Source organism: Euleptes europaea, chromosome 8 (assembly GCF_029931775.1).
Source record: "Euleptes europaea isolate rEulEur1 chromosome 8, rEulEur1.hap1, whole genome shotgun sequence".
Taxonomy (NCBI): Eukaryota; Metazoa; Chordata; class Lepidosauria; order Squamata; family Sphaerodactylidae; genus Euleptes; species Euleptes europaea.
In genome coordinates this window covers 77,171,642-77,195,976 of record NC_079319.1, presented here as the reverse complement: position 1 = coordinate 77,195,976, position 24,335 = coordinate 77,171,642, and the positions used below count along the sequence as shown (strand labels likewise).

Genomic DNA, 24,335 nt, shown 5'->3' with positions numbered 1-24,335 from the left:
GAAAGGCCGCAGGTTTGCTATTGCTTGCCCTTTAAAAAAATCTTTCTAGAAAACAGAGTTACACACACTTATCGTGACTACATAGGAAGAGATTCACAGAAGAGATTAATTCCTACTATCATCTGTAGAGATGATTCAGAAATAACTATTCCTGCCCTACTTTCTAACAAGCATGTTATTGTATGAATGTCATGGATCTATTTAATGGATTTCAGACCCAAGAAAATTTATCAAGATGTTCAAGGTAATGGAATGAGTTAAGGAAGAGCTTTTACTTTCCCCTTATCCTTGAAGATTTGTTCATGCATCTTAAATATGTAAGAATTTAGCTTACTCCATTCCCAAGAAATCTGGACTAATAAATTTGCATTAAAAACCTAGTAAGGTAAAACAAAAAATTACAATGAACACTCTAATGGGATACAGATTAAAACATACCTCTACAGTGAGTATTTCTACAGGCTGGATATCAGATTCCACTTCTGCATTTGACTCACTGTGGACACCAGAAACAAAAAAGGGTAAGAATGATTCTTCAGGGCTGTAATTGGAAGTCAGATGGCTTTCAAAGTAGCAGTAGGCATTTAGAAAGGAGGCATCAACAATATGCTTGAAAGCACAATTCCCACAGATTTCAATTAGATTTTCTATTAAGTAAGGGTTCTTAGGGTCAACAATTATTGTTTTCAAGTAAAATCCCTTCATAACTGCGTCACTTTCTTTTGGTTACAAAAATTGTTGCACCTTCCATCTACAGGAATAACTTTTTTTAAAAAAGCCAACATTAAATAGATTATCTAAGGCAACAAATTATATGAGGGAAGTCTATCAGGTGTACGGAAATGGCACAGTATCAAAAGATCAATCTCCATTGAACAGGAGTTGCACAAAAGATAAGACATCTTCCTTCATACAAGATATATCATGTAGATTACACAGGGAGAGCAACCAACCCCAGGTCACTCATGTCTGAGAAAGGATTCTTTTTTAAAAAAAAATAATTTTTATTGTTTTTTCAATTATATAATAATAGTAAAAAAAATACATTAATACAATTCATCAATAATATGACTTCCCCCTCACCCTCTTCCATCATAAAGTAAATTATGTAATCTTTTGTTAACGGAGCTAATCCCAGTAGTATTTTAATAAACATTCTTATCCTATCTAAAGTTATTAAATCAGTATTAATCAAAAATTAAAAAGTAAAAATAAGGGATTAGATTAAACAGTATTCTTTAAATGGTCCCATTAAGGATTACATTTTTACAAAATAAAAACAAAGGAGCCATTAGATATTTATATATACTAAAAAAATATATTAGGTTCTCCTACATCTCCCTCCTTTTCTATTAAGAATTAAATGTTTTGTAAATCTTTCATATATCCCAAGCATTCATTTCAGACATGTCATAATTCTAGTAACCCAGTTATCATATATAGTCTCAAAAATATTATAATTCAATTAATATATTATTCTATTTCCATTTAGGTCAGTCCTTTTAATCAGTTCCTTTTAATCATATCACCAAAAAAGACCATGAAGACCACATTTATCCCTTTGCCTGGAATTTCCAGCATTTCCTTCCCCTCCCCATCAACAGTAAGCGTCGTAAAACATCCTTGGAGGTTGTTAGCGTAGCCTCTTCAACAAAACGATGGTCTTCGTTGTAAATTCTGTTCCATCTCAAATTCAAAGAAAAAGATTCTGGCAGCTCCGGTTTTTCTATTCGTTAAATCCTCCAAACAGATATTAAACAGTTCATCAAACAGGTTGAAAAAATCAAACTCAAATTGAGACACATTCAATTCCATTGTTATCAGCCGGATTTGTTTTTTGAGGTTTTCCACTTCCTCTGATGAGTTCTTCTGTTCCTGGGCACTCTTGACAAGGAAAGGTTCTTCTTTAAGGACTTCAAGGTCTTTCTCATTCATTTTTAGAGCAGTTGACTGGATAGAAGCAATGAAGGTATTCATCATAATGGTCATTTGATCCATCTGCTTTGACATCTGTTTTGACAACTGTCCATACTGTTCTGTGATTGTCTCATTTTGCTTGGCGAACATGTCTTGAATTCTGTTCTCCATATCTACTTCTTGGAAGGGTTCTTAGAATTTAGATGTTGCAGGTATTACAGTATACTTTGATGGTTGGTTTCCCCCCCCCCCCCGCTAATTTTGGCAAGTCTTAAAAGTTGATTTTCCAGAATATGGGTAGATTAATAGTTCATGTTAAGTCCAATCGCTAAAAAATTTCACAAGTAGTCTTCAAAAGAGAGCTAAAAAGTGCATTTTAAAATTTGGAGTACATTAAGTTTGTTTTAGACACTCTAGGTCGATATGCAAACAGGAAGTAGGAAGTCAGCAGGAAACTGTGCAGCCATGGACCGTCCGTCGTCCCCATTCTGTAGTTTTTTTTAATGGGAAACCTTTTAGATGATGCAACAGGGGGATTCGCTTCCGGTCTTATGGGCTTCTTCACTTCCCGTCTCTCTGCTGTCGGCAGGCGTCTTGCAATAGAGTAGTATTACTGCCTAGAGGTCTTCCGGCACTCCAAAATAAACCTTGGAGACGTGGCAGGAAGCTTCCCAGCCGGGAAAAGGTAACGTCACCAAGGGGAGGGTGGGTTTTATTTCTCCTTTCCCCTCAAACGTCACAGACTCTGATTGGTGCTTGCCACGTCTATCAAACAGTTCGGTTGTTTAGTCTACCCCCAGATCGGCTTGATAGTGTCTTTGCCACTTTATCTGATTTCTTATCTAAGCAGAAAAGTTTTTAAACGGTAGGGGGGGGGGAAGATGCGAAGTTCCCAGTTAATTCTGCCAATCAATTCAGCCTTCTATTCCCGGTAAGATCAAAAGAGTTCTTGTTACTCACTTAGATTTCGGAGGGTGAGGGTTTTCTTCGTTAAAATAGTTCTTAAGATGGTTATAGGTGATGGAGGTCCAAGCCTTATGCCAAAGAAAACGCTTGCGGCGATGCTATCTCCTCTCTTGCCAGCGGGGACAAACATCCACACCTCCAGGGGGCTTAAAAAAGCTACCTCAGAGAGTATGGGAGTCACGCCGCTTTCTTGGGGCTGCAGAGGAATTCCTGCGTCCCGGTCCACTATTTAGAACCGGGTTGGTGTGTAAAAACACCAATTCAAGTGTTTCTTGGATTCCCTAGGGAGCTCTCCCTAGAGACGACTGCTTGGATCCAGCTCATCACTGGAAGTCAGAAAGGATTCTAACTTAAGTCTCCCCACCCAACACTGTATCGCTAGTGCACCGACTCTCTAATGGTTGCTAGAAAGTAAAAATGAATAGCCAGAATGCTAGAAGCTAGCGTTAATTGGGGGGAGGGCATTTTAAATCATAATTTACATTTACATTTATTGTTACGGCTATTGGCCAGCACAATTTTAAATCATAATAAATTCGCTCATCTTTTCTCCCATTTCCACATTCCCAAGTTTACTGGCAGTTTACATATAACTGGCAATGTTACTAGGAAGGGAAGATGGACCACAGACAAGCGAACGTTCTATACTAATCCAAACTACTCGAGGCCAGCTCCGACGCCACTGCCTCCACAAAAGAGCCACCAAACAGATTTCTCCTTTGCCACTATTCACCTAGTGTAGGGGTGTCAAACGTAAGGCCCATGGGCTGAATCTGGCCCCTTGAGAGCTCTTATCCAGCCCACAAGGCAGCCAAGGCAGCCTCCCCCCCCAAGTCCTGATCTGGGCTGGTGAGCCTGCTGCGGGCTCACCAGCCAAGGAAGCCATACACACACCCTGCTCCCAATCTGGGCTGGCAAGGCATGGCCCGGCCCGACCAAGTGACATTTATGTCATATCCCGCCCTTGTAACAAATGAGTTTGACACCCCTGACCCAGAGTGTTATCTAAATTGGGCTCATCAGATGCATGGAAATGCCTCCATAACCCTGGCAGCAATGGTGCTGGCATGTCTAGGCTCCATGCCATTTGACAAATCAAGTATTTTAAAAGGACTAGCTTTATCAGAACTAAAAGAGAACAAGAAGTGTGGTACTTACTACAGACACAAATCTGTTATCTCTTACCATGAACTAAGGAGTTGGATCCTACCATTTCGTTCTGGTGGCGTTGACACACTCCCAGGACCAAAGCACCTTCTGCCAATACAAGATGCCGCATCCTGAACCAGCAGAAGGTACCTGGCAGGTGAGGAACACACAGAAACCAGAGCAAACAAACTGGCAGGATGACACCCGGTGAAAAATACATTTTTTAAATTATTACTGTCTTTAACAGTGTTAGGAAGGGTTTCCAGCAAAGCAAGCAACTCTCCAAACAGGGTCTTTCTTTCGGTTTCATCCTGGAATAGTATGCTCAGTCTTCAGGTTCAAAACTTTTTAAAAAATGAAGTTAAAAAGAAGACTACAGCAAAGCAGCAGCAACTATTAAAACTAAGAGCCTGTTTTCAAAGGCTGCTGTTCTAAGTAGGCAGCAGTTCATTCCACAGAGATACCAGCAGCAATAGAAGGCAGCCACTAGGAGAAACTTTTTTGGGGGGGGGGGGTTCACAGAGGTTTGCGGCGGTTTCACGTCTGTTTTACCGAGCTGCTAATTTTTGATTTTCCATGACAGCTTCGGATTTGGCCAAAAAAATCGGGTCATCCCCTCATCTTCTCAAACCCATGTTGGTGCAATCTTTGATTTTTCCACGCGGTTTTTGCCGCAGGGCTCCATGAAAAATTTTCCCTGGTTCGAACTTCGCATCATTTTCCCCACCCATGCCGGCTAATTTCTCCTCCCCTGTGAACGGCAATTGGCTGGGGGAGTTTTGTGCTCGGACAAGAATACTGCCCCTTTTGCTGCCTGCCCGCGTGGAGTCATGGCACTTCTTTCCCTCCCTCTGTCCCAGAGGCAGGCAGGCGGGCGGCATGCCTTCCCCGCCCGGGATGGGCCTTGGAGCCGGACCCACACCTCCAAGCCCAGGGGGACGCTGGGGGGAGGCCGGCGGTGCCACGCCATGTGCGCCTCGCACGCTGAGTGTGTGTGGGGGCAGCTCGGTCTAGGGCAGCTGGACCCGCGGGGGGGGGGGTTCTTCAAGGGAAGGGGCTGTTGGCCCCCCTACCCCAGTGGGGAGGGGAGGGGGGATTTTTGAGAATTCGGATGGGAAAAATATGCATCCTGAGAGTGGAAAACCCAAGGCAAAACTCCCTCCCATCACCCTTCTGAAGAGGGGCGGCCAGTCTGCCCTGGGTCTCCCTCCTCTCGATGCACTAGGGCTGGATTGGGGCTGGCGCACAAGCCAGGGGCCCTCTCTGCTCTCTCTCTCACGATGCACTGGGGCCGGACCGGGGCCGGCGTGCAAGCCAGGGGCCTTCTTTCCTCTCCCCCTCCCATGCACACGGGCTGGATCGGGACCGGCACGCCAGCCAGGAGCCCTCTCTGCTCTCTCTCACGATGCACTGGGGACGGATTGGGGCCGGCGCGCAGCTAGGGGCGTTCTTTCCTCTCCCCCTCCCCCGCATGCATCCTGTGCATCCCCAACCTGGTAAAAGAATCGAACAAAGGAACTATGGAAATCTTGGAAAAGGGGGAGAGCAATGTGTGCAGATAGGCATGCTGCGAAGGGAACGCAAGGGAGAGTGTTTGGCCATTTATGCATGGAAGCACGGTAAATAGAAAAATTATACAAGGAAACTAGAGGGACTGATGCTTGGTTTTTTTTTGTATATTGGGGGGGGGGAGACATACTCTGGGAAATCACTTTAATGCAAGAGGTTTACAGTGGCCATTTATGCATGGGAGGTTTTGCCTTGGATTTGCCGCTCTATAGATGCACCTTTTCCCCATCCAAATTCTCAAAACTCAACAATCAGCCCCCAGGCAGAGTTTTGAGAATTTGGATGAGGAAAATGTGCATCTAGAGAGCGGGAAATCCAAGGCACTCCTCTTGAATCGGAACAGGTTGGAGCTGCTCCATTCCAACTTTCAGCTAAATACTTCTCAGGGCACATAGATGCAACTCCTGCCCCCACCCCAATCTTGCCTGTCATTAAAGGGCAATGGGTTCCACACTTATAGAAAATAGAGGGAAGCTTTGAGGAAAGCACTGCCTTGCCCCCCACCATTGGAATCTGACTGTTCCAAAAGCAGAACAGAGCGAGGGTGGAAGAAAAATGTAGGAGACCAGAGGGACTGGTGCTTGGTTTTTGCGCTGGGGCCGTGCCCACAGAGGTGAACCGCATGAGATAATCTGCTGGGCGGAGTTGGGGGCGGGCATAAACAATGAGCTTGCTGGAAGGGGAGGCCTTCTGCAAAGGGGACAGTGTGCTTTGTTCCCAGGAAAAAACCAAAACTACATTAGGATTGATGGGGATAAATCGCGGCCATGAAAAAAAATTATAAAACGCTTTTTTTTTCCCTCCATGGCAAGAGAGCATCAACATTGTCTGTGAAAAGTTGCCCTTTGTTATGCTGCTAGATTTATCCATGGGCACTTTCACACATGCTGAATAAAGCACTTTCAATCCACTTTCAATGCACTTTGCAGCTGGATTTTACTGTGTGAAATGGCAAAATCCACTTGCAAATAATCGTTGAAGTACATTGAAAGTGCATTATTCAGTATGGGTGAAAGCGCCCCATGACTGCTGTGTAGCTAGGGGGCATACAGTCCCTCATATTATAATTATAATCTTTTATTTGTACCCTGCACTCCCCCAGCCAGTCCGGGCTCAGGATGGCTGCCAACAAAGTTAATATACAAGAAACATTCCTTACAAAATTAAAATTAAAACATTAAAACATTCTGACATGCTGAGGTTTAATTTTTTTCTCCAGTTCTATCTTTTGTGCCCAATTAAATCCCAACAGGGAGAGATGTTATTATGGTGACTGTTGGTTGGTTTAATAACATATGTCATATCACATATCTCAGGGGGGTTATGGACCAGTCTAGCAACTTTGGCATATAGGAAAGTTAAGGGCAAAATCAGACACAGCCCAATAGAGTAACAAGGGGAAAGGGGATGGGAGAAAGGGGAGGCCAGCATCCCAGTGATAACCATCCCTGTCCTCAACCATAAGCCTGGCGGAACATCTCCATTTTACAGATCCTGAAGGGCCCGGATCTCACTAGACAGAGAGTTCCACCAGCCTGGGGCCACAGCCAAGAAGGTCCCGGCCCTGGTTGAGGACGCCAGACACTCTTAGGGCCAGGGATCTCCAGTAGATTGTTACTGGCTGATTGCAGGGCTCTTCTGGGGTTATATAGGGAGAGGCGGTTCTGAAGATACAGTGGTCTCAGATCATTTAGGGTCTGGGACCCTAACTAAGGATATCCAAAGGATATCCAAATAGAGGCAAGCTGCACCTTCCTAAGGGCACCCTTGGCATAACTGAATACTTGACAAGTCAGTGTGCCAATCCTACTGAGAAACATGGTTCTATACATGAAGTCGACCAAATTAGTGTTATTTCCTGAAAATAAAGTTACACTTTTGAGACCAGTTCTTTATAGCCAAGGTACTTACACAGTCTTATCCTTCTGTTTCGTGGGAGAAGGTTGCAATGGTGGAGGAGTTTTCAATGTAGCTGCTGCATGCATTAGAGAAACTGCTGCTGTATCCATGGATGCTTTTAATGAAAAGACACAGAAGATGCTTATTTGCCAAAAAGCAGCTTTGGAAACATTACGATTCATAATGGACTAACCGGCCACTTTAATTAATTTACTTGGAAGAAAGCCCTATTGATGGAAAGTTATTTTTATATTAAGTAGTAAGGATTGCAACTTTGGAAGAGGCATTCGAACCTTGGCCAGGACTGCCATGTTCTTGTCCCATCTGTTGCCTTTTATCAACTGCAGAGTCGTCCACAGGAGTAGCCATTTTCTGTTAAAGAGGTTGTAGTTACTGATCACCATACTTATGAACTTCCATTAGTGAAAAAAATACACATACTGGCTTACACCTGAAATTAGACATTTGTACTTTTCTAGGTGACAACTGGCGGCGATCTTGCAAACACACACTCAATCGCTCACTTGTGGCAAGAAAGACTTTCCTTCAGACAATCAGATAAGTTTTATTAAAAACCTGGGCTTTCTTCTTCTTGTAGAACACAAATAACCAACACAAGCATTTGAATGCAGGTAAATTACAGAAATTTATGGACTGACATTCCTTGCACGACTAACAGATCAAAAAAAATTTTTTATCATAGATTTCATTTCATCACCTAAGCCAAAAAACGGATCGTGTAAAATGTTCTCTCTTTTAACACCATCAGAACTAATACCATATCTTTTTACATCACCTAATCTCTGCTGCTGTCACCCTTTCCTCAGTAACCATCTTTTCCTGTTTCCACCTTATTAAAATATTTATAATCCTTTTCCCCCATTTTGGCTCAGAGCTCATATAGTTCCAGAAAGAAAAAGCATACCAACTACAGCAAAGACCCCATTAACCCCTGCTCCTTAAGATGATGTCTAAAGATTAAAAATCATTAAAATCCCTTGCAAAAAAACACAACACAACAAACAACAACAAAAAATGCCTCCTAGAACCTTCTCAGGATGGTGTGGTCTCCTCACTTCCTCAGGAAGCCCAATCCCCAAGGTATGCAGCCACCATAGAGAAGGAAGGACTCTAGTTGGAGCCAAAAGGCTCACTGTAAGCAGGTTAACAACTAGAAAGTGGCCATCAGTGCACAGGGATGTACAGAAACAGATGATCCTTTGTTATGTGGCTGCCAACCAGGGAGCCCACAGATAACCATCAACATTCTCTCCTGTTTGTGAATTTGGAGGATCTTTTCAGATTGTTTTCCTATTAGCTATCACGTTATTCAACAAAACAGGCAAGAACTTAGAGCAAAAGTAGAAAGAGGAAAAGGCTGTAGTTCCTTCTTCTGACCGACGTACATACTTACGGTCATAAGAGTAGTGGATTCATCACTCTGTGATCCAAAAATATCCGATAAGGAATCAGTACCTGCAGAATCTTTTATCCACTCTGCACAATTGGTTGCTACTGTAAGACAATTTTAAAAAGTATATTTTTAAGAAGGCTAAGCTGTGTCCTATAGGTGAGTCGACATAAACCTGAAGGTGAGCACAAACATAATACTAAAGAGAGGACCTTAGGTATCATGAGAACCTTTGTGGGGCATCAGAAAACTCACAATAAAATAAACTGAAAGACATGGTCTGGAACCCAACATGATATAACCAATATTTTGGATTGAGCCTACTACAAACTGCCAAACCAAGAAGAGAATATCAGTGATGTTTCCCTGAAACAAATTAAACGACGGCTCGGGGAAGCAAGAATTAGTACTAATGGGAAATTTCCATGGCACCAATACTTGTTGGATAACAAAGGCCACAAAGCATGGAATGTTCACTAAATTTCTGGCATGCCCTTGCTGACAGTTTCCTATTTCATTAGGTGGAGAATGAAATGAGAGAAGAGGCTATCCTTTACTTGGTGCCAAATCAAAAATGGAAGACCTGTCTGATGAGATGAAAGCAGTGGTCATTTGGGGATAAGTGACAACATAATGCTGGAATTCTTGGTCTTGTGGAAAGCTCAGCAAAGAACCTTGAACTTCAGGAATGGTGATTCTATTAACTGAGGAAAGTTTGAGGTGGATTCAGTAGGTTGGATCCAGCACAAAATTTCCACTTGTGCTGGAGCTGCTGCACACAGAGAGGAGCAAGGAAAAGGCCACACTTGAAGTAAGTCAAACTAAAAATAGCCCCACTTGCAGTTCCACAAGATCTTGAGCAAGTAATTTCTGGGCCCTATCATATATAGCGAGGAAAATACTCGGTCTGCATGAATTCTTGTGCAAACAGGTCTCCGTTAAGCCTGTTTATGTTTATTATGCTTTTGTGGTATGTTAATACATAGTGCTTCAATAAACTAATTCATTTAAAATGCCTGTTTATGTTTCCACTTCTGCATCACTAGATCCAAGCCAGTGTGTACACAATCTATTCAAGAACGGAGTCCAAGAGGAAAGAGACTTCACAAAACAGGAGCTGATACAGACACTACCGCATACAATACAAACAACAAAAAAGGCTAATTTGTATAAAAGGCTAAGTGATAAACTGAAAATCAGGATGTCTATAAGGAACAGATCGCTAGACGTGCCTACAGGTGAATAGCATGGACTTGTAAGGACAGGGTCAGGTAAGCTAAAAATGAGCTAAAGCTGGCAAAGGACTCTAGGAACAAAGAGGACCACAGCTCTTTGAGGATGGTGACATGTCAAACCAGTGACAGACAGCAGGCAGTACTGCTCAATTCCTATTTTGCCTCAGCCTTTTCCTCCAAAAGGGACCTATTTCCAACCCAGCAAAGGTAGTGTGAATGATGATAACTGCAGCTCAAGACAGATAAGCAGCCCAGGGAGGTGCGCCTGGCCCCCTGACTGTCAATCTTCAGGAAGCAGGTGAAGGCAGCTTTACTTAGGACTGCAATTGACAGATTTAGTTTTTATTTTCACTGTCATTCCTTTACTGGCATAAAAACATAATACAAAAAAGGTACAAAGGAATGGAGATCTTAAAAAGTGCCCTTTATGGAACAGTTAAAAGACAGTTACATCAAATAGCGCTGTTTGTTGATCCTGCCATCTAATTAACCGTTTGGCCGGCTGTGCCACCATCTCCAATATATGGGGCGAACAATTGTTCAATAAATAGGAAACGTTAAAAGAATCTGAGACTTTCTGTCTATTAACCAATGGGGCTTAAAAGTTCGTTATGAGATTCTGTGTCGAAACTACAATAAAATAAGACATGAGCAACCGTTTCAATACAATTGTTGCCACAAGGGCAAAGCCTGTCAGACAGAGAATTTTCCGAAATCTGCCTTCAAGTAGCGCAGATGGCAAAAGATTAAATCTGACCAGAGAAATGGCTCTACGTTGAGAAGAATCACACAGGTGAGATAAGTATGAGGGCTGATAAACATCAAAAGGTACCCCTAAATTTGATGTGGAGTATGTTTTATTAGCAGCGCTGTTTAGTTTTTATTTATTGATAGTCCTAATTGGAGTTTTTAAAAATCTAAATTGTGACCTTCTATCATTGTTTTATTTATATGGTTTTAATGTGGTTTTTTTTTATAATAGTTATATTGTAAGCCACCTTAAGTTGCACAAGGGAGAAAGGCAGCTAATAAATGTTTTAAATAAATAAATAACACCCCTAGCTACCTTCAGTCAATACAAGCATCCTGGGACAGGCGAATTGCTCCCTAAGAATTTGAGCATTGAAGGAACTTCCCAATACACGTTCAGAATCTCTGTAATCTTTGAGAAATCCTGCTGGACCAGTAAAGTGCCCCAAGACTAGAGAACAGGCATTCATTGTCCCAATCATCAAAAAGGCGGATCCAGAAAACAGACCAGTCAGTCTGACATTAATAATCAGGGAAGATCCTGGAGTAGATTGACTGTATTATAACCTATATGCATCTGGAGAACAACGCAATAGCCCATTAATGGCACTTCATCAATCTGGAGGGTGGGTCTGAGGAGTGCAACAGGGCTTGGTTTTGGGCTCAGTTTACTCAGTAAAACATGGCAGCACAACAGGCCTGGTGAGCAACACATACAAACTAATTATGCAGCCTAGAGCATAACTCAGTATCCTTTGTACCACACAGGTATCATAAAGGGCTTCATCAGCATGGAAATGTCTTTGTGTCTGTGTTAAGTGCCGTTAAGTCGCTTCCGACTCATGGCGACCCTATGAATGAAAGTCCTCCGAAATGTCCTATCTTTGACAGCCTTGCTCAGGTCTTGCAAATTGAGGGCTGTGGCTTCCTTTATTGAGTCCATCCATCTCTTGTTGGGTCTTCCTCTTTTCCTGCTGCCCTCAACTTTTTCTTACTAGGAAATGTCTTTATGCTAGATCAAATACAGGTTATAAGGAAAGCAATACAAAGCTTCTGAACCCCCTTTCCCTCCCCCCCACCTACATTCCCTTAGAGCATGGTGAAGAGTCAGATTTGTCATCAAGTCCACCTTTATTTAGAATAGCACCTTCTGTGAGATATGGACTGTTGAGTCTTTTGTATGTGCAGCATCTGGCATAACTATCTCTTTCTCTCAAAGACGTTAGAACAGCCAGTGATCTCACATACGTGAAGAGAGAAGTCTCTTAGCACAAATGAGCTGTGACACAGCCCCCCTCCCCATCTCATTTTACCCCTTATTTATTCCCCTGCAACCATGGGAAACCAGACACTGCCAAAGAATATCCCCAGAATGCCACCTGTTTCCAGGCCTAGAAATGAAGAACCTGCAACAACAGCTTCACCCCTCCCCCTAATTTCGTATAAATATACATCGTGAAAACAAATGGGGGGGGAGTAGATGAAGCACTCATGTTTTGTTTTTTTAAACTTAATTCCTTTATTGTTTCTATGGAAGATTTCCAGCTATGAAATTTCCCCCCATCATGCAACTGGGATGAAGTTCTCATTGGCTATACCCCTGGCTCAAGAGATCTTTCTTGCCAATTTTCAGAGAAATATCTCTGCATTATAAACCATTAACATTCCCACTTGTGATGGGCATACGGAGGCATTTCATGACCCAGGAATGCTGGTAGCATTTTAAGAATGGACACAATAAATACGAAGCCAAAAAGCAGGCTCCATAGTTAGCAGAAACATGCAGCCATCTCTGTATTGTATGGGCATGGACCAGATTAGGAGAAAACTGGTGAATGGGGGAAAGGTGAAGTGTGAATGAGCCATAGTATAGCCATGTCAATGAAGGCCAAGTAAAGAATTGAGGGGAACATCGACATAGTGCTGAAGGAAGTTTGACCCATGGCTGATGCAGCCCTGTTACCTGTGCTTTTAGCTGAAGGCTCCAAAAGTCTGTATTCTTCACCTCATAGGGCAAACTATTTTTTATTTTTTATTCAATTTATACCCCACCCCTTCCCAACCCAAGTGGGGCTTGGGGTTAGGGTATATATATCACACAATAATTAAAACATAGGTTAAAACAGGATTATAATATACAATTTACAGAAGACCACCTAATTTCACTTACTGCAATAAATAATTCCTAAGGTGAGGAGAGCCCGTTACAGGCAGAAGGCCAGTGATCTAAGCTGGTAACACCCTTCAAGGGAGTGGAGACAGGGATGAGGGCTAAGGGAGGCCAGCTGAACTATGAACCGTTGCTGCCTCAACCATACGCTTGGTGGAACATCTCCGTCTCACAGGCCCTGCGAAAACAAATTCGGTCCTGCAGGGCCCGGGTCTCATTCGACAGAGAGTCCCACCAGGCTGGGGCCAGAGCCAAAAAGGCCTGGGCCCTGGCTGAGGGCAGCTGGACAGCCCGGGGCCAAGGACTACCAATAAGTTGCTCCCGCCTAACCTTTAATACATACCCTGTATTCTTAAACACAGCAGTCAGCGATTCTTCTGTCGCTAGTAAAGTGAGATAGATAAGGCTGTAGTATTCTTAAAAGTATGTCAAGAAGGAAGTATAGATTGTTTTTCTATTGGTTACAATTTGGTGCAGTATTGAGTTGTTATTGTGTAAATAAGGGGTGTCAAACATAAGGCCCGTGGGTCGAATACGACCCCTTGGGAGCTCTTATGTAGCCCGTGAGCCAGCCAAGGCAGCCACCCACCCCCACTCGCGATCTGGGCGGCCGAGGCATGGCCTGACCAAGTGGCATTTATGTCATATCTGGCCCTCATAACAAATGAGTTCGACAACCCTGGTGTAAATGGTGTAACGGTTCTGCAAGATCCTGATGTCAATTTGCCTATATATGCTTATGCTTTTACCTATAAACAGATTATTTCCTTGATCATGATCCATCAATAAAGAAAAGAGTTATCAGTAGTGATTTGGACCCCTTCTTTGAACCCAGGTAAAATTTGTAATTTCCCCCTCACTGGCAGAGTCACTGTCCAGCTTTGCGGCAACATCAGGGGAGATCCTTTTCCTCAGAAGGATCTGCCACTTGTTCAAGTCTAAGGCTGAATGAGGTAGGGGTGCATTTCTGAACAAAAACAGAGTGTACTGGTAAAGGAAGAAAACCCTTAGTAAATACAGAAAGGGATGCACAAAACTATGGTATGAGAACATATGCCTAAGAATTTGAAACGAGGTTATGAGTACAAAATTCAACTTATTTCATGATCCTGGGAAGTAAATGCTAACAGCCACTAAAAGCTACCTTAAGCAAGAAAATACTTATTTGGGTGGTTGTAACCTTCCACAGAAATCTCCTTCCCCAAAACTAGCTTGAGCTCAAGCTAATTATCTCCTGCTTGGAAAATTAGCAAAGCGCTAATTTCTTCAGACAAGCCACATGCACATGGATGTGAGAGGCTTATGGGTTCGCACATTCATGTGACTTATGACCTGCAGCTGACTGAACTGAATCCACTGAAAAGCACAATGCCCACATACACGCTATTTGCAATGGCAGGTTACCCTCTGATGCCACAGCTCTCAAGTAATGAACACACATATATGAACCAACCCTGAGAGGCACCATGTAAGAGATTCAGCTTTAGGGATGCTCAGGGTTGGGTGCAATGAAGATGTTTATATTTAATGAAGGGGGCTCTGGCTCAGGAATGCACAAACAATTAGGGCTACTTCATACATTTACAAGGTCCTCATTTTCACTGATTAAACACAACACACGTCAAATGTACAATGGGAATTTTTGTGCTCAGACTCGCATGTGTCTTCTCCTCATGCCTGTGGTAGACAAGTAGAAGTGGCTTCTGCCTCTCCCTCACCCCCAGTGCCCATTTTCACTCCCTCAGACTGTCCTGTGGACATACTATCACCTCTGTTAATGAAACCATGTTACTTATAGGTCTGCATGTAAGTTTTGCAATGGAACCAACAGTGGTTCCATGGGGCAATTTGAGAAAATGAAAGCTGGGTTGGGGGATGCTTCTACCTGTGTACCATGGTAGCGAGACAAGGGCACATGGGGAAGCACAAGACAGACATTGAAGGTCTGATACAAAGTCCTTGTGTCATTCACCAACATACTTAAGGAACTGCCTTAAGTTCATTAGTTCTTTAAGGTGCCGCAAGGCTCTCATTTTGGCTGCAACAACCATAAATACCACTCTGAAACCAAAATATGAAACCCTGGTTTGAAATGTGTTTAAAAGTATGATTTTCATTCATTCAGCATCACCAGGACACTCTACTTGCAAAGATGAGAAGCTCTAGCAAGACTCAGTAAGCTGGACAGTCATTTCATTGAGATTCAACCAGGGCAAAGGCATTCATTCAACCAGGGCAAAGGCAGCCAAGCATGGTTAGTGCTAATCATGGTTCTATCTGCATTAGACCATAGTAAGCACAGACACTCACCATATTGTTGTGGCTGATCCCTGCTATTCTTGGTATCAGCTTTATCCAGTATTATCTGTTCAAGTTATTGAAAAGAGTTTAAGAACCTTACTGAGAAAAAATGTAGCTTAAAATCTGTCAAGTTTAGATTCTGTAATAAAGCTTTAAGTGACCAGAACTCAAGCATTTCTTATCTGGTTCAGGAAACCATTTGTCTAAAGAGCTACCCTACAGCTAAGCATTACTGGCCAAGAAGAAAGGTGATATTGTATTAACTTACAGAGTGAAAAATGGACCTAGGGAAGAAAGTTCCCACCCCCTAACTTTGTCTTCCAACAGCAAATTAAACAAATGAAAACCAACGCACCTACCTATGGAACTGAACATTCTCCTATTAACATTACATTATCTTGTTAATAAAATACACTGATATGACTTACAAAATTCTAAAGATGTGAAAGAGAACACCTACTCAAGTGTCTAAAAACAAGAAAAAAATACAGGTACTTGCCATTTTATCCTTTTCTGATATTTTACTGAGTGGGCTTGAAATATCAAATTTGCTATCGAAGTGAATTTTTATCTTTGTTACTTCTTTTTTGTTGATTGTAGTGGGGTTCTGCAAGCACATTTTAAGAATCCTTTCTTCCCCTTCTTCTTTATAACAAAAAAAGAGAAAATTCTACTTATTTAAAATATTTATACCCCCACTTGCCCATGAGGCAAAGGGATTCTTACCAATGTATCTTCCAGCTGCAAAGAACTGAAAGAGGCGACTTCAAAAGAGCCAGGAGACTCAACATTATGTGCCTGCAACGGTGATCATATTCCAGTATAAGACAGTACCAAAGCGTTCTTTACAGCCTCAGTATAGATTAATAGAGCAGGTGGGTTGGGCATAAAGTTGCCCTTGTCTGCTTGCCAAAGCCAACTGTAAGTTGCCCATGTCAGCTGCCTCTCTGTAGGATTGTTACAGTAAGAGAAAGGGGGGGATGGCATCTGAACCCTGACATTACAGCACTTCTGGGTGATGTACTAGTATTTTCCCCAAATCTCTATGGTAAAGAACACAGATTTGAGCAGATGCATAGAATGTCACCTGGAAGTGCCATCACTTCTGGATTTAGATGCAATCCCCCTCCCCAGTTTTCCTGTGGAAATGATCTGCACAGGTATGCAAGTAGCTGGCACACTGGGGTTGGGTGCGTGGTACCCCTATTAATGTGCACACCTGACCAGGCTCATTAGGAAATGCTAGCAGAGAAAGGTTTAATACAAAGGAGATCTTGAACTTGTGTCTATGCTTCCTGGTTCACAACAAAGTTCTTTAAAAGTTCCTACATTACCACTGTCTTAGTACAGCAAGATTTCCATTTCCTTATAACATTTACAACAGAAATTTCAGAGTTTAAAGGAAGTTTAAGCTGGTGTGCTTCTGAATGAATGAATGAATAAGAAAGTATTCTGTAGTGTCTTACCTTCCACACAATAACTGCTGACTTCTTCCTTTGGCAATCTCACAGATTCCCAGAGAGCACTCTGAAAAGAATATTTGGAGTAAGATGCCATCTATTACATTATCAGAGTTAAAAATCAAGAGTGTAAGGGTTTTTTCTTTTCTTTTCTTTTTACCTCAGGGCTATTTAAGTAGAAGGTCACACTCTCACTTCCACAATTGAAGTCAACCCAAAACTCCTCCAATTTCTCATCAGCTGGCTTTGATAACTTGAAATAAAAGGAGAGAGCGCGTTTTATTTCCAGAAACATCAGTGGCATGCCAGCCTGTAAATATATTGCTTACAGCAACCTGATGGGCAACTTATATGTTACATTGCAGCTGCATTTATTTATTCCGCTATGGGGCCCACAATCCATGTACAACAGCATTCCCCCTCTCCTCCATTTTATCTTAACCACCATCCTGTGAGGGAAAGTAGGCGGACCAAAAGATGGCCCAGGCTAGCCTTATCTGGTCAGATCTCAGAACCTATGGGGTTAGCCCTGGTTAGTACTTGGATGAGAGAACACCAAGGAAGACCAGGGTTGCTACGCAGAGGTAGGCAATTGCAAACCACCTCTGTTCATCTCTTGCCTCGAAAACCCCATGGGGGGGGGGTTGATAGCCTCACAACTGTGGTCTCATCTGCTGTGGAAGCAGATAGGATGACTTTGGCCTATTCACTTTTGGTGGTGGTGGAAAATGCCGTCAAGTTGCAGCCACTTGCTGGCACTTTCCACCACCACCAAAAGCGAATAGGCCAAAGTCATCCTATCAGCTTCCACCACAGATTCAAACATGGGGATTCAAACTTGGGTCTCCCAGATCCTAGTCTGGCACTCTAACCACTACACCTCTGTTGGATCTCGCATGTAACGAAGCCCCCAAGTAGCCCGTATGCCTTGCAGAGCAACCTGAGGAGGCTCTCTGCAGCTTCTACTTCCACAGTGTTCCAGAAACTGATAAGGTAAAAGCAGGTGGGGGAGACAGGAGTTTCAGGAAAACACGGTTAAACTTTCTCCAATCTAAGTCTTCTCCTCTGAGGGCCCTATACAAGTGAGAAGGGCTTCTTTGCCTGCTGCAACATACAAGTGAGTTACCACTAAGAGACACCTACCTCGCACATATCCTCATAATATAGATACCTCCAACTGAGTGAAATGAAAAAAAAAATAGTGTGTGTATATGTGTGTGTGTGTGTGTACTCTCTCTTTCACACACACACTTCTCCCCACCCCTCCTCTAAAACAGTCATGCTTTCCTCTCCACTGCTTGTTACCTTATCCTTACTAGTCTAAAAAAAGCTACATCAGATACCTAAAAGACACATAACTAAAAATAAAAGAGAAACCTAAAAGACATATTATGCTATTCAGCATTCTTGACTATGTCACTTATAAACAGAGGGGAAAAGACAGTACCTTATTTGTGTCAGCATAAGCAGCTTTACAAGGAAATGAGAACACTCTGCAAAAGAAGCAAAATTCTGCCTTTAGGGCAGTGATCCTAAACACAACCTTGGTTCCAGTTGGTGTCTAGAGAGAAAGGGCCGTGCCCACTCATGCAGATTTCTGAATGTCCATTCGAGAACTGAAGATGGCTCTCCCCATCTTCAAGGTGACTTGCTGCCACCCCAACAAAGCATGCATTTCTCCAAAATGGTTGCACCATGGGGCAGGATCCACTAATCCAAGTGCACCCAGAGTCACAAGCAACTCAGCTATATCAGTTAGAAGAAGAGTTGGGTTTTGTACCCCGCTTTGCTCTACCATAAGGAGTCTCAAAGCAGTTTACAATCGCCTTCCCTTCCCTATGAGTTAGCTGAGAATACCACTTTTCTCCCCCTGCCCACGTGGAACGAGAATGAGCCATACATGCTGCTCCCAGGAGGCATCAGAGGTGAACTATACCCTGTGGCCAAACAGGAAGAAAATTTCCCCATTATTCCCAGCACCAAGCAAGAGCGAGCAACGTACAGGAAGGGAGAAGTGCAGAGCTGCCCCCAATGCAACAATGCACAAATGGCCACTGCCAACATGCTACACAACATGAGCACAGGTGCAGACAGCTACGTTCACCGTGACATAGAGCAAGACTGAACACGAGAAATGTTACCACTAGGGGGAGAAACATAGGGAGAAGATTAATTATCCCAGCATATACTTGCAGAAACTTGCATAAGGTCATACAAACTGTCACTCGCTGAAAATAAGGTGAGTCTCTATCTCACTCACTCGTTTAAAATAAGGTGAGTCTCTCTCTCTCACTCCAGCAATTCACAAATCATTTAATGAAGTACTTTCCACCCTGCCGTAACTGTACAGGAAACTGTAGAAGCAGCCAACCTGACTATTTCCTGTGCCAGTGTTTGTTTATTCAGAAAATTTATCTGCTGCCTGCCCCAGAAACCTGCTTGAAGTGGCTCAAAGTAAAAGATCATAAAAACATTTATCAAACCATAAGAGACCCAGCTGTTAAAAAAACCTTTTGATGCTAAAAAAAAAAATTAAGCTTCTGATCTGACCTCAGTAGGGACAGGAGCTGCCCTGAATTAGCTCACACACCACACACCTGAGGCAACACTGAAAGAGGCCTTAAAACCTTGGGTCTCAAATAGATTATCTAGGGGCAGACAACCCTGTGTACACATGCCAAATGGTGGCATACCAGACCATCTGCTTGATACAGCAGTTCCATCACGCCACCTCAAAAGCAGGGGTGCCATTAAGGCAGGCCAAGCAGGCCAGATGAGAGCACAGTTGTGAGGCTACCGACCAGAACTCCTCTGGGCCTCACCCCTAGTAAGTGCCAAAGCTCTGTCACAACTGCTGGTTCGGTACTATGTAGGCCTGCAGCATTGCCGCTCAGTGTGCCAAGACTGTAAGGTAGGCACAGGCAGCAATGTCAAAACGATGAAGAGCAGAAGATGTTGCTGTTGCTCCCCCTGCCCCCACAACCAGCACAACTGCCTCCTCTCCTCGGCCCTTTCACTTGCTGGCTATTCTGAATTCCCTGCTGCATTCTAAGTCTCTCTATATCTGTTTACATCCCGTTTACATCAATAAAATCCATTTTTGTTTTGTAGAAGTGTTGTAAACTGGCCTAGCTGCCATATCAAATACGCCTAGGTGCCTTCTAGTAGCCTGGAGAGTCAAGGGGTACTGGGGTGTATGGAAAGACCATACATTTGAGTATGTGAAGAGAAAACAGACCTCAACGAACCCTCAGCAGGGACCTTATATAAAGCCACTTAGGAGTTTTGGGGAAGCTACCTAACTTCCAGGTTCTGCAAGTCACTAAATAAAAGTTATTGCTTAAACCCCCAGGTGAACAGGTTCATGACAAGTCCTTACCTTCTTTTATCCCCAAGTCTTTGATTTAGTTCATTCAGAAATTTCCTGCAATCCTTTAGGGGAAAAAAATAGAAAGTGACAGCAGTTTTCCAAAAAGGCTTGCTTAATAAACTGTATTCTCTAATGTAAAGGACCCTAAGAGCCAGTATAACATTTTGTGGTGTAAACCGACAGAGAACCTGAGCTTAGATCTAATAATCATTACAAAATAGAATTAAATCACTCACATTTTTGAAATTAACCATTGATGCTACCAGTGCTTCCCTCCTGCCAAATGTTATAGGTATGAATTCAATAAACAGTAGATTAGAACTATTTGTCACACACACATTTAAAAATATATCTCCCACGCTATTGTATATTTGATGCTTCGGCAAAGTGAAATGACCCATGTAGGAATCATTAAAGTATTTTGATGTGGGGGGAGGGAAACAGCTTACCGTCTCAAAGTCTCTATCCTTGATTTCTTTGAAGGCATTAGCAATGTGCTTATCTTCAAACCAATTGTGAACAAGGTCATCTCTCCACTTTTTCAACATCAGCCTGAACAGGGCTTCCAAAATAGCAACCTGGATGTCATAGTCTGCAGAGCACAGATATAAGAGCACTTCAAAACAGAATGCACGAACCTCTTGCAAGTCAGAAAATCTTTTGCAAGTAATGACAGAGCAATTATCTTCCTAGCAAACTGAAGTCAAGAACTGTTCTTTATGCATGTAGCCTTTATCTATTAGGCAGTGGTTGGAAATGCTGCTCTGCCACAAGGAAAAGTCAGAAATGATTCAATACTATTCCACTGAAAGGGATTGCTTCTTTAAAAAAGGTGAGGTGCTAAAAGGTAGTAAAAGAGAACCGGTGAGAATTGATTCACTTATGACGTTTCCAAAGAACAAACCGTATTTCAGATATGACCTGAAACAACCAACTTCTTTTGCTACATAAAAACAACATGATAGTCAGAATGGTGCAGTGGTTGGAACAATGGACTACATCTGGGAGATCCAGATTTAAATTCCTACTCAGCCATAAAAGCTCCCTGGGTGACCTTGAGCTGTCCAGTCTCTCTCAGCCTAGCCTACTTCACAGAGTTATTGTCAGGGAAAAACAGAAAAGGAGACAATGATGTTGTAAACTGCTGTGGGTTCCCATTAGAAAGAAATGCCAGCTATAAATATCCAAATAAATGAAAGTATTCTTCTGAGAATTGAGAACAGATTTTTATCCATTCTGAAATTCAGCCTTTCCTCGAGCATGCTAAAAAAAATTACTACTGTTAAATTTCAGGCTCTAGTAATTACGGTTCGCTTAGAGCTGCTTTGCTCAGTGGAAGAGGAAGGCTGCTTTGGGAATAAAGTCCATGCATGGCTCGTTGCTTCAGAAAGGAAATGGATATCCTGCGTTTTTAAAGAATTCCACACTATGATAAGAAAGGAAGAACAGGCATTCTAGATATCTGTCAAAGCTAGGATGGAGAGAAGCTGAAAGCACATCTTGCTTTCACGAGGGTCAGACAAAGAAACAGGAAGAGAAGGAGGCAGCCTGAAGAATGTCAGCCCCTGGGGGTAGCAATTTGGGTAAACTATAAGGCATCAAGAGAACAGAAAAGAGGAAAGATACAGAGGAATTGGATAGATCTGCCTTACTAGCTCAGCTGCCCCCACTGGAGTACTGGTGTGACTGGTACAAAGTGGCATTGCATACTCCTTCACTTCATTGGACTCAAGGCCATTGGATATACAATGTGCTTATCTTCGTAACCATGGGGGGGGGGGAGAGAGAGAAATGCCTCTTATTACAGTGTGGGGACTGTGGATTGCCAAATTTCTTAGGTTTGCAATTGGTGTAATCTAGAAAACCTAACCCCACAACTACAAGTATGCCAAGACTTGGCTGTCTATTCTTGCTCATTAGAGGTAATAACACGTCTAATACCAGCTTAATACACTATGTCCAACTGGGAGCACAAGGCAGTGGAACTGCATCCTACCAACTTTTCCAATAGCACAAGAAGGAGAAGCAGCCATTTGCCCAGTCCCCCTCCTACTGGGCTTTTTGTCCATGCAGGTCCCACAATCTCCAGCCCTTCACTTCTGTGGTATAGACTCAAAAACAATAAGTTTTATCTTAGCTAGCACAGCCACATAAACCTTTTCGGGGGGTTAACAGGGGCTCCCTCCATTCTCTTGTGCAAGTGGACACAATGGTACAATCAAACCCAGTGACAGGAACTATGGGGTTTCTCAAGTATTCATGACTATTGGGGTGGGCGAGGGAGCCATGGAAAAAGGAAAAATGTCTCACGTTGGACACTGGACACACTTCCCAGATCTCTCACAACCTCCAATTATTCAGAAGATCTGTGTAAAGCAGTATATTCCCACCAACAAAAGCCCTCTTTAAACCAATTTCTCTTTAGAGTACTACAAAGGTATTTATGCATTATCCTAAATAAGAGACCTCCAATGCGGCTCCCACAAATACTGTGGTAGCCACAGAGGGTTCCGCTAGTGATTTGCTTCTTCCACAAAGCATCGCTCCCTCAAAGCAAAGAGCCAGTCCTCACTTTCTTTCAGAAAAACTCAGGAAGCGCTACCTTTGGGTCTGCAGGGAGCATCCATTCCGAAACAGCTGCCTCCATCATAGGAAGATGCTCAGTTTGCACCCATTGGGGGAGGGGGGCTCCCTGACCTAGGTTCTCCCAATAATTCTTGTAACCATTCACCTAATCATAGCAGCATTATTAACAACTGTGGCTGCGAAATGCCCAGGGCCACGCTGCAAATCCATTGCAAAGGGGAAAATTTAGACTTGGATTGTACCACTCATGTCCTTAGTTACAAGTGGATGCTTGGCCAGGCATACCAACTGATGATACATGCACTGGATCACATGATATATGCCCTGGACACTTACCTCCAACATCCAGAATCATTTTTGCAAGTTCTTTCCTGCAACCACATAATGCATTAATTAGTTCACGTGGGTGAGACCAAAATAATGTTTTATGACTTAAGTAGCCATTTAAATGTGAGACCAAAATAATGTTTTATGACTTAAATAGCCATTTAAATGGAAGACACAAACGGACTAATTAGGCTGCAAGTAAAACATTGATTATCCAGTGAACTGCCCAAAATCTTTAACCCAAATTTAGCCATCAAGGAACAAAGAGACCATTCAGTGTCAGAACTACCATCATTTTATTCATATCTATTGCTACAGATTGCGATATTGATGTTTTATCATTTGCCAAATTCTGGAATACCTTGTACGATTTGTTATGCCAATAAAGGTTTTTGAATTTGAACTACCATCACATGTCCTTACCCTCTACGCTATAGACTCAACAACAATAAGCTTTATTTAGCAACCAGTCACATAAATCTATCAATGTGTAGAAATAGTAATATATAGCCACTGCATACAACAGCTACCTTAAAATAGTGGACATCATTCATATATTTATTTTATTTTATTACCTGCCTTTCTCACGGAGACTCAAAGTGGATTGCACAGTGCAAGACAATGCAATTAAATCGAACAAGACTCCCAACAAACAATGCGAAATGAGTATCATAAAAATTAGAAACAATGAAAAAAGTGTCAGCCACGTGTCATAAGCAATGGGGGGGGGGATCAGTTGTAACAACGTTTCATCTGCATCTTGCAGCCTGATACTGCAAACAAGGCTACCTTCTAACTATTTCCTACTCAGCAAAAGTTCACGTTTCTGTGAAGAAAGCTCAATAAGTTGCACATAAGACAAGACACAAAACCTTTTCCCTAGCAGATTGGAAACCACAATAAGAATGACCCTCGCAGTACAAACATGCTTACGTAAGCGAACACATCTCTTCAGACAATGCAAACTTCTTCCGTTCCTCCCGAGCTACGTTGTCCAACAGCGTGTTTAAGGTTCTTAGAGCCTTAGTTGCAGAGATGGAAAAAATATAGCACAACAAAAGTCATTAACATGAGGGAGAATTCATCTTATGCTTTTTCTACTTTCTTCTTGTCTGAAACTAACCTCCTGTCGAAGGGCACAGTTCACCTTAGGTTCGATAGCTATATGTCCTAGGTACGGTATGAAGGATTCAAGCAACTGTTTCTTCCCTGTAACAATGAAATG

General features: G+C 42.6%; 1 protein-coding gene across 1 annotated transcript in view; it reads right to left on the bottom strand.

The window, feature by feature from the left end:
• The window catches only part of SYCP2L (synaptonemal complex protein 2 like), a 62,831-nt gene that overhangs the window by 31,348 nt on the left and 7,148 nt on the right, over nucleotides 1-24,335 (bottom strand). Inside the window, exons 7-20 of the mRNA XM_056854971.1 lie at nucleotides 24,234-24,319; nucleotides 24,044-24,132; nucleotides 23,120-23,154; nucleotides 20,647-20,789; nucleotides 20,207-20,259; nucleotides 18,275-18,320; nucleotides 16,988-17,080; nucleotides 16,834-16,894; nucleotides 15,867-16,012; nucleotides 15,371-15,431; nucleotides 8,915-9,015; nucleotides 7,794-7,872; nucleotides 7,513-7,615; nucleotides 439-505 (exon numbers count right to left, since the gene is read on the bottom strand). Coding sequence (XP_056710949.1) covers nucleotides 439-505; nucleotides 7,513-7,615; nucleotides 7,794-7,872; nucleotides 8,915-9,015; nucleotides 15,371-15,431; nucleotides 15,867-16,012; nucleotides 16,834-16,894; nucleotides 16,988-17,080; nucleotides 18,275-18,320; nucleotides 20,207-20,259; nucleotides 20,647-20,789; nucleotides 23,120-23,154; nucleotides 24,044-24,132; nucleotides 24,234-24,319 — 1,163 coding nt within the window. The remainder of the gene's footprint in view (nucleotides 1-438; nucleotides 506-7,512; nucleotides 7,616-7,793; nucleotides 7,873-8,914; nucleotides 9,016-15,370; nucleotides 15,432-15,866; nucleotides 16,013-16,833; nucleotides 16,895-16,987; nucleotides 17,081-18,274; nucleotides 18,321-20,206; nucleotides 20,260-20,646; nucleotides 20,790-23,119; nucleotides 23,155-24,043; nucleotides 24,133-24,233; nucleotides 24,320-24,335) is intronic.